This window comes from Myxine glutinosa, chromosome 1, assembly GCF_964187855.1.
Source record: "Myxine glutinosa chromosome 1, kmMyxGlut1.1, whole genome shotgun sequence".
In the NCBI taxonomy this organism is placed as follows: Eukaryota; Metazoa; Chordata; class Myxini; order Myxiniformes; family Myxinidae; genus Myxine; species Myxine glutinosa.
This window is the reverse complement of record NC_136261.1, coordinates 378,004,370-378,017,818: the sequence shown is the minus strand read 5'-3', so window position 1 is coordinate 378,017,818 and position 13,449 is coordinate 378,004,370. Positions and strand designations below refer to the sequence as shown.

At 50.2% G+C, this 13,449-nt stretch overlaps 1 protein-coding gene across 3 annotated transcripts in view; it reads left to right on the top strand.

Moving 5' to 3' along the window:
• Positions 1–13,449, top strand: part of LOC137415062 (uncharacterized) — a 92,401-nt gene that overhangs the window by 42,049 nt on the left and 36,903 nt on the right. The window contains exon 1 of one of the 3 annotated variants that reach the window (XM_078770204.1): positions 6,503–7,304. The exons of the other annotated variants lie outside the window; for them this stretch is intronic. Coding sequence (XP_078626330.1) covers positions 7,013–7,304 — 292 coding nt within the window. The 5' untranslated portion in view covers positions 6,503–7,012. Of the gene's footprint in view, positions 1–6,502; positions 7,305–13,449 lie in introns of those variants that run through there. 3 annotated transcript variants of the gene reach the window in all.

The following is a 13,449-nucleotide window of genomic DNA, read 5'->3' as shown; positions in this document are numbered from 1 at the left end:
CACAATTTTTATTTATAACATCTAAATTAAAAATCGCGCCATGGATGGTCAATGCGACAGGATGCCGGTGGGGGAATTAGAAGAGGGGTTAGGGGTAACCCAGGACCAGAGGGAGGAAATGGAGGAGAAGAGAAATGAGGATGTGGTTGCGGGGGTATCAGGTGCGCAAGATGGCGCCCTCGCGTACGTGGTTGGAGAGGCACAAAATGGCGGCTCGCACATGGCTACGGCGGCCGCACCCGCTGCACAGGTGGGAGGGATGGTCCAGATGCAGGCCCTCATGGAGCAATTTATGGCACAAATGCAGGCGTCCCTCAACCTGCAGGGGGACAAAGCAAGGGCGGAAATCAGAGAAATGAGGGACGAAGCGAGGGGTACCAGTGCCCAAATTGGGAAGATAGACAGCAAATTTGAGGGGTTAGACAATAAATTGGAGGGATTAGACAATAAATTTGAGGGGTTAGACAATAAATTTTAGGGGTTAGACAATAAATTTGAGGGGTTAGACAATAAATTTGAGGGGTTAGACAACGGGATAAAAGGGGTGAAGAATGGGTTAACGGGGCTAGAAGACAACATGGAAGGCAAATTGAGGGAAATAGGGGAGCAATCCGCCCGGGAAATCAAACAGATGGGGAACCAGATAGAGGAGGTGAAAATCGGGTTGGAAGGTAAATTGGATGCTCAGAGGAATGAATTGGAACAGATGAGGGCAGCATCTACCAAAGAGATGGGAGAAATGGGGGAGGAGATAAGACGAGGTGTGGGCGAGGAGGTCTTGGGGGTACGCGAGGAGGTAAAGCGAGGTGAGGAGCGCATGGAGAAAGAGGTGAGAACTAGTACGGCTTGGTTACAGGGGGGCATAGAAGATCTAACGAGGGGAGTGGAACAGCTGACGGTGGGACAGAAGGAATTGGTGGATCAAGTGGAGAACACTGCGATAATCGGGGGGTTAAAGGCGACGCAGAAAGACATAAAGAAGGAACTTATAGCGACAAAGAGGGAATGTCAGATGGTACATGAGGGATTGACAAAGAAGTTGGACGAGGTGACGGAGGCAATGTAGATGAAAGAACGGGAGGTGAGGACGCACATAGAAACAGTCAAGGTGGCATTAGAGGACGAAATTGAGGGGGCGCACCGGGAAATGAGGGAGGTAAAGGAGAAATTAGAGAATGTGGAAGAGGGGGTGAGTGAAATTAAGAAAAGACGGAGGGAAACTAAGAGGGAGATAAAGGAGGAAGTGATGGAATATGTGCAAGGTCTGTGCTCAAATCAGGATGATGTGCTTGCTAAACAAATAAAGAGTTTGCAGGTGGCGGAGGAGGAACGGAGACGAGGTGCCAAGGTGAGTGGCGATATACTCGGAAATGTATATGGTGTGAGGGGAGATTCAGTCGGATTGGGTGTTGGTTTAGACTCGGGTGTTCGTGAGAGGCCGCTGGTGAAGTGTGCGACAGGTACCGAGTGTGAAGGAGGAGGTGTGCGAGGATGTCCGACTATGGGGTGTGTGAGGAAAAAGTGTGTAACAGAGGAGTGCATGCTTACAGAGTGCGCTGTCAAGAGTAAGGGTGAATGCGCGACTGAGTGTGGTGGTGAAAGTAGTGAGAGTGACACGGAGCACGAGTTGGTTGTAGCAGGTGAGAGAGGATGTACACCTGGAATGGTAGGATGCACACCTGAGATGGTCGAGCGCGTGTGGGAATGCACACTGGAGTTAGTAGTAAAGCACGTGATTGGGTGTGCAAGTGAGTGCACACCCGTGGTTGTCACCGGGGATGTGACTGAGGAGTGGGCGTGAAGAGGTGTGTTGGTGAGGTGTGCGAATGACGAGTGTGTGCTAAGGCGTGCGGTGGTCAGGTGTGTGACGAAGTCTGTGAGCGGAACAAGAACAAGTGCAATAACGAAGTACACGGGGTGTACGGGCGCCGTTGGAGCACCGAGCTCGGTGAGGATGAAAGGGGTCGCGTATGCATGTGAGCCTGCAGGTGAAGCATCGACGTTAACCGGGTTAGCAGCTAGATTGACTTTTAGCCGAAGCGAGCCCTCGGTTCGTGTCGGGCGTTGTGCGCCACGGGGATCGTAACCACGGCGGTTTCAAAGGAACCGCCGTACGGGATCCACGCCAGGCCTCGCTCCGAACGGTCGCGTCCGTGCTCCACTAAGTGGAGCGGGCGGCCCGGTTCGAGGAAGGGTCGGCACGGCGACCCCTTGTGGTTGAGAGGTCCCGGAAGGGCGAGATCGGGCCATTGGACGGCTCCGTGCCGAGATGGTGCGTGGAATCTCGGCCCGGGTAAGCCCCCTTCCCTGCACCGAATGCCGGACGAATCCAACCACCGGCAACAAACCACCCGCATTCATTGCTCGGCTTTGCAAAGCCGAGCTTTGGAAATGAATTGGCGCACCGAGAGGCTCAAGTGAGTAGCCGTGTGAGGGTGGTAGCAGTAGTGAATTTGAAAAGCAAAATTTGATGATTGGCAAAGGATTGGTAGAAGGATTGGCAGTGATTGGCAAATTTTTGATTGGTTGAAATTTGAGAGCAAAATTTATAGTGAAAGGTACCCGATGTGATGGGATGGCAACTCTGTCATCTCTCACAACGGGGGCAAAGGGGCAATAGTTTTATGGGGTTTGGCAGTGAAAACTAGCCCGGGAGGGTTAGGATATAATGTATAGGGACCTAGAAATGACCATAGGTAACGGCAGAGGTGTAAGTAGCGACATTGGACAGGTAGTGGGGACATAGAGAGGGTAGTTGGATTATAATGACGAGGGAGCGCAATAATATAAGGGGCGACGGGGAAGCGCGAGTTTTAGCAGGGCACCAGGTAGGTCAGATGATGCCGTGTGTGTGTGTGTTGAAAGTGCACTCAGCAGCGTATTGTGAGAAGTCATCCATCATTGCTTCTGATATGAAATCTTTCCTCTTCTCCAATGGCTTTATCTCTGATCATCAATTTGGTTTCAGACCAGGTCACTCTACTCTGGACATGCTGCTTCTGCTGTCTCAACAATGGATGGAGGTCCTCAATGCCAAACAGGAAATTAGAGCTGTCTCCCTCGACATATCACGTGCCTTCGACACGGTCTGGCACCCCGCTCTGCTCACCAAACACTCCTCCTTTGGTATCCATGGAAATCTCCACGCATGGCTGGCGGACTTCCTCTCTAGTCGTCGTCAACGTGTGGCCCTGAATGGGTTTCTCTCATCTCCTCTTCCTGTTCAGGCTGGAGTTCCCCAAGGCAGTGTTCTGGGCCCCGTGCTTTTTCTGGTCTTCATCAATGATCTCTCTGACTCTCTCGAAAATCCTCTCTATCTCTTTGCTGATGACTCCACTCTCTGCCGCTCCATTCCTCTTCCCTCAGATCGGCAGTCTGCTGCCTCCTCACTCTCTGAAGACCTGGACAAAATCACAGACTGGTCAAACAAGTGGAACATGTCTTTCAATCCTGACAAATCTCACACTCTTACTATGTCTCTCCGAAAAGATCGACTGGACAACCCTCCCATCTACTTTCTCAACAATCCTCTCCAAGAAGTTCTGTCGCTCAAGATTTTGGGTCTCACTATCTGCCATGATCTTTCTTGGGAAAACCACATTTCCAAGCTGTCCTCCAAAGCCAGTCGCCGACTGGGCATCCTTCGTCGTGCGAAGTCCTTCCTCGGCACACCTGAGCTCCTCACCACATACAAGGCTTTCATCCGCAGCTCAATGGAATACTGTTCTCCCCTATGGGCCGGTGCTCCTGCCTCACACCTAGCTCGGCTTCACGCTGTTGAAACCAAAGCTTTCAGAATTATTGGAATCTCCCGCGATGAAGCTATCTCTGAGGGCCTTTCACTCACTCACCGCAGGCAGGTAGGTGGTCTTTCTGTCTTCTACCGACTCCTCTCCGGCCTTGCACCCCCAGCTCTCTCTGTGCTCTGTCCCCCAAATATTCCTACAGGTCGCACAAGATCTGCCAGCAACCCTCTGATGGTTAAACTGCCGAAATCTCGGCTCTCCGCTCACCTTCACTCTTTCATTCCTCTTTTCTCCCGCCTCTGGAACAAACTCCCTCACTCCCTTCAATCCCACTCCTCCCTCCAGGTCTTTAAAACAGCTGTTCACCACCATCTCTTATCTTCCCCCATCCAAAACCTTGATCTTTTCTACCCCCGCTAATTCACCCCAGATCCACCTTGTTTGAAATTCCAACTTCTTTCCTGGAAGTCCTGGCAGTGTCCATATGTTTTATACCTCTCCCACTGCCCCCTTCCCACGCCCCCCCCCCCAAAGCCCTCGCCCTCTCTCAGATCTCTCGATGTCTCCATGTCTCTCGGTCCCTGCTCTCAAATGTTGTGTTTGTGTCCTTCCCCCTCTCTCCCCATCTTGTCAACCGCTCCCTATGTTATATGTTTTATGTGTCGGTTTGTCTTTCTGTGTGATTAATGTTCGCTCTTTCACGAGCCTCGATCTTGTATACAAAAAAAAAAAAAAAAAAAAAGTGTGAGATGAGTGACATTGTGTTGAGTGAATGAGCTTGCATGGGGTGCAAGTGCCGAACAGGTGTGTGGAACGCTTGGTGGGTACGTCCGAGGTGCAGCCGGGGGGTGTATCCGTGGTGCAGCCGTTGGGTGTGTCCGTTGTGCAGCCCGTGGGTGCGTCCGTGGTGCAACCGATGGGTGCGTCCGTGGTGCAGCCGATGGGTGCCTCTCGGGCTTGGTGAAATGAGGAATTGCTAGGCAATGCTCGGGAAGGATGTGTGTGTGAGCGTGGGAAAATCTGGGTGCCTGAGGCAATGGTTTTGAGAATCGAAAGTGTATGGAGCAGTGCATGAGTGAGTAATCGTGATTGTGTGTTGTGTTGAGCAAATGGTCCTGGATGAAGGAGGGTGCAAGAAGCACCAGGTGTAGGAGGGATTGCACAGGTGTGCAAATCCAGGTGAGCATGGTTGTATGGAATAAATGGTCTAGAATACATGGAGTATGGAATATATGGAGTATGGAATGGATGGGGTGGAGTGAGTATGGTGGAAACTGTGGAGTGGAGTGGATGGTGCGAAGGTGTGAATGGGGGAAGAGTGGACCCCTATCACGAATACCCGGGGAGGGTAGTTTAAGTGTTAGGTAGAGGGTGCAGGTAAATTGTGGTTGGATATTGGCATCTGTGCTGCGTGGTGGAAGAATGGTGTTTGGATGGGTGCATTAGTGACGTGGAAATGGCTGGGCGAGTGGCCTGTTAGTATGTGTAGTTGAATGGGCACTCCCCCACTGTGAGGATGTCGGCCAGGTGAGGCCGCAGGTGGGCTCTGGGAGCCGTTAGAGTTGTGGATGGGGCCCGAGGATCCGGAGGACGGACCCGGGTAGCCCAGTGCCAGAGAGGGCACCGAGTGGGGAGAGCGCCAGAGGGCCTCCCCCAGTTAGATAGGTTGGGTGAGGAGCAGGTAAGCTCGGAGGCAACTACAGTGGTGGAGGTGTGCAGGTGGGTAGACCTGCTGGGAGAGCTACACGACTCAGCCCGGAAATTGTACAAAGGCACAGGGAGTTGAATCGGGGGAGTGAGACCCCAAATTGATGATGCACCACAGTTTGGTCAATGGGAATTGGTTCTTAAAACCGCATAGAGTGTAAGATGGCCAATGGTTTGGCAGGGAAAGACCCCGGGTAGTGTAAAGTGTATTAAAGTTATTTAGAGGATAAAGTCAGGTTCACTATATTTTTTCGTTCAAAATCATGGTAGATTAGCAAACCTATACATTTTTGGAAACGTTATTACATGGAAAATCTGAAAAACAATGGTTACATTTGCCAATTCTGACCAATTTGATTCGACCAATTCGACCAATCGACCAATTCCATTCGACCAATTCGACCAATCGCTTCGATCGACCATTCGACCAATTCGTTCGATTCGATTCATCGAATTCGATTCGATCGACCATTCGACCAATTCGATTTGCCAATCAATTTGACCGACCTTTGCTTGTGTGGAACGGACTGTGAAAACGATGCGGACTATATTGTCGGATACGACACACAGGACAGTGATGACGAACTCTAAATGGCACATTCTGTAATCGTGTATGTTTGATGCCATTGACTGCCTGTGTATATTTTGTCATTGACTGCCTGTGTAGATGTGAAGTTATACTGAGTGCATGTGTATATATGATTTTGCTGACTGCCTGTGTATGTTTGGTGATATGAATTATTGTGACACATTTTGATGTTATTAACTGCCTGTACAAAATGATAACATGTATTTGATTATGCAACTTATCGCGAATATAAAGACAGTATTTTGCAATTCAATACCTTTGATTCGTGTCTTACCATTCCCCATAGCACTAATTTGATACTTTCATTGGATTCCTTGTCCCTGAAAATATAGGTTTAGTATATTTTAAAAAGTTTTTAGGGTAATTAGAGGCAGAAATAGAACAAAATATGTATTTTACAGTGGCCATTTTGAAAATCCAAAATGGCCGCCATACAGGTATCTCTCCAAAGGTAAACATTGATTTTTAGTTTCCTTATGCTATAACCTTTCCAAAAATGTATAGCTTTGCTAATCTACCATGATTTTGAATGAAATATAATTTATTGACAAAGTGAACCTGACTAATAGTTAGGATTGAAATCTCCTCGAACCATCTACATCCACTCACCTGAGGTGACGAAACTCCACACCATGCCATGTTTTTTATTTTTCTGTGCAAATGTTTGGAATGTGAGACGCATCATGACGTGGGTGAGACGTTGTGCTTTGTTGTTCCATCTCTCCCTCCTTATGAGGATTGATGATGAATTGGTGATGGTAAATTTAGACAAAGGGATTGTGGTGACGAATTTGGTATCGGGGAAATATGGGGAAGACGTGACAGTAGTGACGAATTTGTAAATGTTTAGGTTTGTGTACATATGGGGTAAGGGCAAGGGTAGTGTAGGTCACATGTGGGGGGCGTACGGTAGGGACGAGCTTTCTCACTTCACTCTCCGTACGCACCTCGTTCTGCATTACCTGTTTTGATGTGTACCCTTGTGACCTTACCCCTCGCTCACCTGTCTTCTGTTCCCCTGTCTCCCACCCGAGGACTGTGCTCTCTGGGCACCGAGGGGAGCGTGCGGGAGTCCGCCATTGTGTGCCCGAATCCTTGCAACCAGCTGCCTGCATCCACGCACCGCTTATGGACCACATGTCTGTGGCTAAGCACCACTTATGGACCCCACGGGTTGGGGCATGGCCCCTCTGCTGGAACCGGCCATGATGGCCCGAGATCTTGCTGGCGGACCTTGGTAACATGGCACCTATGCCATACAGGTGAACCACCCCTAGTCGGCCCCTGTGGGCCATAAATAAAAAGTTGACACGTTTTGTGCTTTTTATGTCCAAATAGGCCGCCAGCAAGAAGACGAAGGAAGACAACATCTGGAAGAACGACAATAGCCAGCAGAGGGAGCCGAAGAGCAAGACACCAGCAGGGGTGTTTGGGTTTTTTAAATTATGAACTGTGGGGACTCTGCACTGAATAGTGCTGTGTGGTGCTTTGGTGGGGTTTTGGTGCTTTATGGTGCGTCGATGCAGCGCAGGCTCCCCCCCCCCCAAAAGAACAATTACAGATCCTGGGTTAGTTTTGTAAATACAAGTAGCGTCAACTGTAAATAATGCTCCCCACCGTTCATGTATAGTTTGAGAACAATTCCGCAATTCGGTTAGCTGTGGGCGTAAATCTGTTAGTCAGGGTGCAATGCAGCAGAGGGATATACTTATTTGTGTTTTAAAACTGTCACACTCAGGGTCAGGTTAAATGTAGAGGGAAGTACACCTACGTGCCACACTAAAGGTAAAAGTTTAATAGGCCCGGGACGTGCCTAAGAGGAGGAGGGTGCAGTGTTGTGGATTTGAGAATTGTGTTTTTTTATTGTTGTGTCATGAGAATTGTTGTAAATATCACCCTCCGTGTTGTGTGTAAAGGTCAAAGGTCGTCCCTTAGTTAGTCCATATACAATCACGTAGCAAATCATAGATTTCCCTTTTCAGTAGTTATCTCCTTATTATGTGTATTAGTTTAAGGCTCTGTCTTCCATTAATGGACACTGCATTGCACCGAATTGAAATAAGGTAGATTCCCTTCCAATTCCCCATTTGTCAGCAATTGCCAACTGCACTCCACCATTAGCCACGAGGTAATTTCGGAGAAGAAAGGCGTGTCTCTGCCATCGTCATTGGAAGGTGGAGCCAGCGAGCCCCCACCCGCCAATCGGGACTGGTGAGATACCAGCACGGGCGTGGCGCGGGTTGATCGTGAGGCGCGATATAAAAGCGCCCGCGCAAGCCTTTTGAGAGTGGTGCGGCAGATGAGTCTTTGGGAAGCACGCGACGCACCCCCACCTGAGACGATTGAGGAAGTGGATGACCAAGGGAGCCCCCACGAACCAATGAGCTTGGAGACCATCACCGTTTTGACCATGGCAGCTTGAGCGGTGACGGCAGTTGCAGCCACAAAGCAACGTCGCCGTACGAGAGATGGTTGAGGAGAGTCGGCGGCTGCTCAACTCGGGCCGCGATCATACCAACCACCCGCATCCTCCCCGCCTTGTGATCCCGCCTCGTCTGTCCAGCCATTCCTCTGCTCCAGCTGAACCTTCCTCTCCTTCCAGTCCTTCGTTCCTGCCTTCATCCCCCATGTAAGTGTGCTTGTAGTCTGTCTTTTGTCTTGTCCTGGGGTTAAATAAGGCCGTTTAGTTAAGCTAGTGTTGCACTGTGTCCTTCTGGTCCGTCCCTCTTTCTGCCTTTATTTTATTATCCTTCCTCCTCCTTGGTTTCTTTTGAATTGTAAATAGTAGTAATAAATTATATTTGTATTCCCTACTTCTGTCTTCCTCTTCTTCACATCCGTCGTCTTTGTGATTTCCCTCATTGAAAACCTGTGGCGCGATTTTGGCCAATGTTCAGGATCGGGTTAGTCTCTGCTAATGGTTCGTGCCGCGGTTGCTAAACCGCTCGGAAATTAACATCTGTCCGCGGTTACGAACGAGGTTGTGCCCCTGCGTCTTCAGGGGTAGCTGTGCAACTTCAGGACTCACGTCGGTCAGTCAAAGACAAGGGGGTTGATCCCCCCTTGATAAGGGGAAAAAGGCTGACGGAGAGATCCGTAACAATATATACAGACTTGGCATTTAATATGGAATATTTTTTTTTCTTGACTTGGGTTTACTTTCTTAACTCAGTATATCAATCTGGTGAGTTTCTTTTACACTTTGGTGATTTATTTGTTCAAAGAACCACGTCACTGATTGTCTGTCGCAGCAAGAAGTCAACAACAGGATTATATCACAGGTGGCGTGGCAAAATGTACGGACAGGTGCATTTGATGATTGGCTTCACAGTCGGGTATACAAGGGTTGTTGCGTTCTGTATTAGTGGAAAACAACTGCTGCACGTCTCCAAAAGTTGTTGCCGTTTCCTCTGGAGATGGTCCGTCAACTCGACAATGCTGTTTGTCATGGAGTGGTGGCTTTACGAAATTACGGCATGAAACAGCGTGCTATTGCTCGGCAGTATGGCATCACTCAAGGTCAGGTGTCAAAGATCCTGAAACGAAATGCTCAGAGGGGTGTCCCTACTCCAATACCGAGGCCAGGACGTCCCCGCAGAACCACAAGGAGGGATGATCGCCAGCTGCACCGGTTAGTCCGCAATGGCCGTACCAAGTCAGCTAATCGGCTTCCGGCTGAGTGGCAGCTACTGACAAATGTGCCTGTATCCAGAAGGCTAGTCAACCATCGATTGGTTCAAGCAGGCTATCGTACCAGGCGTCCCCTGAGAAAGCCACGCCTGACCAGAAAACACAGCCAGCGCCGATTGCAATGGGCCAGAGAGCACCGACAATGGAAGCCAGGACACAGGAATCATGTGATCTTCAGTGACGAGTCTAGATTTCTGGTCTATCGTCAAGATGGCCGCGTCCGAGTGCACAGACAAGTGCATGAAGCTGACAACAAAGATTGTATAGTGCCAAGAGTCCAAGCTGTAGGTGGTGGGTTGACCGTTTGGGCTGCTTTTCATGCAGGGTGCAAAACTGACCTGGTTGTTCTGAATGGAAACCTGAACCAGTTCAAGTGCAGGGCCATTCTGGAAGAAACATTGCTTCCATTTGCTCATGCAGCCTTTTGAGGAAGCTTTGTCTTCCAAGATGACAATGCACGGCCTCATCGTGCTCGCATGATCCAACACTTTCTTGCTGACCGTGGTGTCGAGCATATGGAGTGGCCTGCCATGTCCCCGGATATGAATCCGATAGAGAACTTGTGGGCAGAATTAACGCGTCAAATCGACCACTTGGACCAGCAGCCGACCTCTGTGCATGAATTGAAGCAGGCTATTGTCACTGCGTGGCAAGCGATTCCTGTCCAAACCTTGGCAAATCTCGTGAACAGCATGCCTCAACGTGTACGTGCTCTCCTGAATGCTCGTGGGGGTTACACGAAGTACTGAACTGTAATTTTACTGTCCGTAATCCCAGTCGTAATTTAACTTTTGTTTTTGTTAAAAAAATATTTGGCTAATGTGCAAAATAAAGAGATACTTCTGGAAAACGTACAGAAGTTTAACACAGTGCTGTCCATGAATTGAGTTCGACATCAGTTTACATCACTTTCAAGGATCAATTTATTTGTTTCGAAATGTCAAATGTGGATTTTGTTTCTTTTAAAGGTCACATTAACAAAATCTAGAATAATTTCAACATAATTCCAATGAACTTTTGGTTCCAAGACATCTTGAAAAGTAAGTTCACCCCCACAAAAAAAATATTCCATATTAAATGCCAAGTCTGTATATATATATTGTGAGAAACCACCGGTGAAACCACCTGTTCTCACCCAGATTTGGTGCCCCGCCCACCGCGTGACGTGGCCTCCTTGGAGCCTCACGTGATCGGGAGGCGGTTCGGCACGTGATTGGTGGAGAGTCCAGAGAGCGCGGTCGCGATCTTGTGCAACGGACGCGGCTCGAGGGCTCCGAGTGGGAAATCTAAAAAGGGCTTTCCTTGAATCCTTCCGACAGCCGAGTTGGGCTGGTCGATTACAGTTCGGTATTTTACGAGCGAGTAACTCCGGAAGAGAACGAGTGATTCCCGGATCTCGTAGATTGGAACCGCGAGTGATTGCCTGCTTCGTGTTGGAGCTGCTGGCCGACCGTTCCTGCCGGCCTTGTGCGGTGAATTCCATCCTGTTACCCTCCGAGTCCCGGAGATCGTCGATTGGAGCCGCGAGTGATCTTACCTGCGTCCTGTTCGGAGCGTCTGTTGCCGACAGTTCCTGCAGGCTTTGTGCAGTTTATTCCATTTTGTTACCTTTCATGGTTTTGTGATCGAGCCAATAAAGCATCGTGCCTTACCCCTAGAAGGCCGATTAAAACACAACGGTGTTTATTGAGTTCTCTCTGTCCACTCCGTGGACTACTTGAAGCCCGGACATTAACGTCCGTATTCCGTGCTGGGAAACATTTCACAGGCGGGATCGCGACAAATGGGTTGCTCGTCCTAGGATCTTTCAAGTGAGAGACATTCGAATTGAGACGGGAATTCGGCATCTGCATCTTCTCTGCATCTTCTCACCAGCGGACGCCGTCTTGGAGGAACTTTCTCGCCGTAGGACGCTGTCTTGGGTGGTGCTTCACTGCAGAATAAGTGAGCCTCGGATCCCTCCAAACAACCGACAAAAAAAAAAAAAAACGTGAGTATTTGTACGTGGTATTTTTCTCATTGGCAATTTGATGTGCGGGTGATATTGTGTAGTTCGTGTCGTATTTCCCCAACAGAGCGTTGTGTTTGAGCGTTGTGTTTTGTGCCTTGTCTTATGATAACTCGTAGCCAAGCTATGTCGACCAGAGAAGTGAGAGTTCAACCTGATCATGTTGACAGTCACGTGGGTGGCGATGTGAGCGACGCAAGCAGCCTTGACCCGGTCACTCAACCCGAGATGTTAGGAAGCGATTCCATCATGACTAAATGCATGCGTTCGCCCTTCTGGACCGGGCTGACTCCGGTTCAACAACTTGACATGTATAACAGGGAGAATGACAGGGCAGAGGCAGAGCGTGCTGCGGCAGCAGAGGGAGAGCGTGCAGCAGCAGAGAGAGAGCATGCGGCAGCAGAGAGAGAGCATGCGGCAGCAGAGAGAGAGCGTGAGAGAGAGAGAGAGCGTGCGGCAGCAGCAGAGGCAGAGCGTGCTGCGGCAGCAGAGAGAGAGCATGCGGCAGCAGAGAGAGAGCGTGAGAGAGAGAGAGAGCGTGCGGCAGCAGCAGAGGCAGCAGCAGAAGCTGAACACGTCAGAGAGCATGAGTTGCGAATGTTGACTGAACGACCGCGGGCAGAGGGGTCTGCTGCAAGAGTCCCGGAAACTGTTCATGTTCGGTTGCCGGACTGGACGGGAGACACGAAGCCAGAAGCGTATCTGGAGATGGCGGAGAAGTTGTTGGCTGCCGGTGGCATTGATGAGAGCTTGTGGGTCGGCCATCTTGTGAGCCATCTATCTGAGAAGGCGAGGGAGGTATATGCGAGGATGGCAACCGAGGACGCAAACAAATACAGGGCATTGAAGGCCGAGATTTTGAACGCCTATGCGGTGTCCGCATGTATTTATAGGAGAAATTTTTTCAGCTGGACTCGTGAGTCCAGTCAAACCTATGAGGAACATTCGCGGGCCTTGTTGGAACAGCTGCAGAGATGGTTCAAGGGGAGCAAGGTTGAGTTACCTCAAGCGGTTGCGGAACTCCTGGTGCGTTACCGTATCGATCAACAGCTTCCGCTTGACTTAGCATTGTTTCTTGTCGACAAAGACACTGTTTCCTTGGCAGACTGCGTCAACCTTATTGATAAACATGTTTTGGCGTGCAAAATGCTGCAAGTCACGCAGTCGCGTCGTAAGACGGAGGAGTCTGCGATCAAGACCGCCCCCCGTCTGCCCGGCGGCTGGATCGAGGGGAGGGGTTCTCCGATGCCCTCCACTGGTGGCGGTCGCGAGCCGCAGACCAGGGCAGGGCCCTGGTGCGATTTCTGCAAACGCGTGGGGCACGGTGAAAACCGCTGCTTCTCTAATCCCGCTAGTCCGGCCTACCGAGGCAACCCTCCTGTTAAGTCGGAGGGAGATCAGTGGAGCTCATCCGCCGGGCCCTCGCAAACGACGGTGGCATCGGTGACCGAGGTCACTGCCACCGAGGCTAATTCCATTCATCCACTGTACCAGGATTATTCAGGGACAGCCTTAGTGGGTGGCCCTGATTCGATGCTGAAGTTTGAGGCCCAATACCTTCGGGATACTGGGGCGACACGGTGTGTTCTCCGGGCGGGGGTAGTTCCGGCCTCTCAGATGCGTTATACCGGCGAGTATACCCTCCTTCGGGGCATTGACTGGGTTCTTGGCCGGTATCCCCTTGCCCTCCTCGAGGTCCGGAGTGACAT